This window comes from Coturnix japonica, unplaced genomic scaffold, assembly GCF_001577835.2.
Source record: "Coturnix japonica isolate 7356 unplaced genomic scaffold, Coturnix japonica 2.1 chrUnrandom476, whole genome shotgun sequence".
Lineage (NCBI taxonomy): Eukaryota > Metazoa > Chordata > Aves > Galliformes > Phasianidae > Coturnix > Coturnix japonica.
In genome coordinates, this window is record NW_015439878.1 from 115,475 (window position 1) to 117,682 (window position 2,208).

Sequence of the window (2,208 nt, forward strand, 5' to 3'; positions counted from 1 at the left end):
TGGGGGGTTCCAGTTCAAAGGGGAGGGGGTGGGGGGTGGGGGGGTGACCGACTCCCCTCCCCCCCCTTTTTTGGGGGGTAATGTCCACATGTGGGACGGATCCAGAACATCCTGGAATCCTTCCTGCTGCTCTAGAACAGCTCGGGGCGCTCCGGAACCTCTTTAAGTTCCACAGGGTTGACACAAAAATGTCTGTTGGTGCTTCGGAACCGCTCGGGTTCAGCATGGACACAATTGTTTGGTGCTCCAGAACAGCCTGGAGCGCTCCAGAACCTCAGGTGGGATCTCGACATAAAGCTCCCTCTTGGTGCTCTAGAACCTGCTGGACTTCAATAGAAATATCCCACTGTGCGCTCCAGAACACCTCGGGGTGCTCCAGAACCTCCCAGGGCAGCTCGTTGCTGACCCAGAAGCCCCAGCATTGCTCTGGATCCTGGCGGAACACCCAGCACTTCAATGCCAACGTCCTGTTTGGTGCTCCAGAACGTCTTGGAATGCTCCAGAACTTCCCAGGTCCCCTCAGCGTTGATGGAGAAATCCAGCTCCTGCTCCAGAACTTCTTGGGTCGCTCCAGAACCTTCCAGGGCTCCTCAGTGTTGACCAAAACAGTCTCACTTGGTGCTCTAGAACCCCTTGGGGTGCTCTAGAACCCCTCAGCATTGATGCGGTTCCACCTGTGGCTCCGGAACGTCTCAGGACGCTCTGGAACCTCTCCGAGTGCCCCAGATTTGACAGTTCCGTCCCACCTGACGCTCCAGAACCCTTCGGTGATGCTCTAGAACCCCCCCCTGCCCCCCATCACGTCACACACACGGCGCCTCGCGGCACACACGGATGTGGATGGCTGAGTTGTGCCGGGGTCTCATTGCAGCCCCATCAGGGGGATCCTCCTGGGGGGGGGCATCGGGGTCTTCATCCTCGTGGAGATGTGGGGAGGGGGCTTCCCCATTGCCCCCCCATCCGGGCAGGGTGACGGAGGAGGTGCTGGCGTGGAGCCGTAGGGCTCCAGGTGAAGCCGCTTGTAGTTGTAGGGCCAGGTTGATGGCGCGAGTCACGGCCAAACCCAACCCATGGAGGCGGATTTCGGGACCCCCCCCCCCACTATTAACGGTTCCGGTTCCGTTCCCCCCCCCCCAGGTGCCAATAAACGTTGACAGCGACGTAACTGAGCTCGGAAATCCGTCCTCATGCTGACAAATACGTCAGTTCCGGAGCCTGGGGGGGCGCAGGGGGGGCGGGGGGCTGAGCCTCGACGCCGCCGGTGCTGATGGTGCTGATGGTGATGGGGGGGGGGTTGTGCTTGAGGGTCTTCTGTGGGGGCGGCCCCCCCATGGGATGAGGACATTCTATGGTCAGAATGGAGGCGTTGGGGGGGGGGACACTCCCAGAGACCCCCCAGAATATCCCACAGACCCTCAGCGTCCTCCAGCCCCACCAAAACGGCCCAGATCCACCCCCCCCCTCAGGACCCCCCGGACCCACCAAAAGCCCCCAGACCCCAAACACCCCCAGGCCCCCCACGATGCCCCGGCTCGCGCTCCCCCAGGACCGCCCCAGACCTCGCCCCCCCAAGAGCCACCCACCTACAGCCCCCCATTGGGCCTTCTATGGAATCCTCTCAGGAGAGCTCCCCATTACCCCACCCCCATCAGCCCCTGGTGAGGCCCCAGGAGCCCCCCCATATCCCCTGTCCTATGAGAGCCCTATGGAAGACTCCTATAGGGCACTCCTAGTAGGTGACCCCTATGCCCCCATACGCCTCCCACCCCTATAAGGGGCACCCTACCAGCGACCCCCCAAATACCCCAGTCCCCATCGCCCCTATGAGGACCACGGAGCCCCCCCATATCCCACCCAGCGACCTATTCAGGGCACACCCCCCACCCCCTATAAGGCGCCTCCGTATAGGACACCTTACAGGGCTCACTATATAAGCTCGGGCTACTAGGACATTTAGTATCGGCTCTATCAAAGGAGGCTCCTATGACACTTATAATGGGCTCCTATACGACGCTCACTTAGGACATTTATATGGCTCCTATGAAAGCTCCTATATAGGCACTAATATTATATGGCTCCTTATGATGGCTCCTGATAGGTCCCCTCGGCCCCCACTACCACTCCTCACATTCACCGCCCGCCCCACCCGCACCTGGCGTCTCCTCCCTCATGCCGCCGCCGCCACAACTTCACGCTTCCAGGGGCAGC

General features: G+C 61.1%; 1 protein-coding gene across 1 annotated transcript; it reads right to left on the bottom strand.

The window, feature by feature from the left end:
* Positions 1-6: 6 nt before the first annotated feature.
* On the bottom strand, positions 7-1,447 carry POP7 (POP7 homolog, ribonuclease P/MRP subunit). The gene is given in 2 exon segments (XM_015850503.2): positions 7-1,133; positions 1,136-1,447. Coding segments are annotated over 2 exon segments (540 nt in total). The 5' UTR covers positions 1,346-1,447; the 3' UTR covers positions 7-803.
* Between the last annotated feature and the right edge of the window lie 761 nt (positions 1,448-2,208).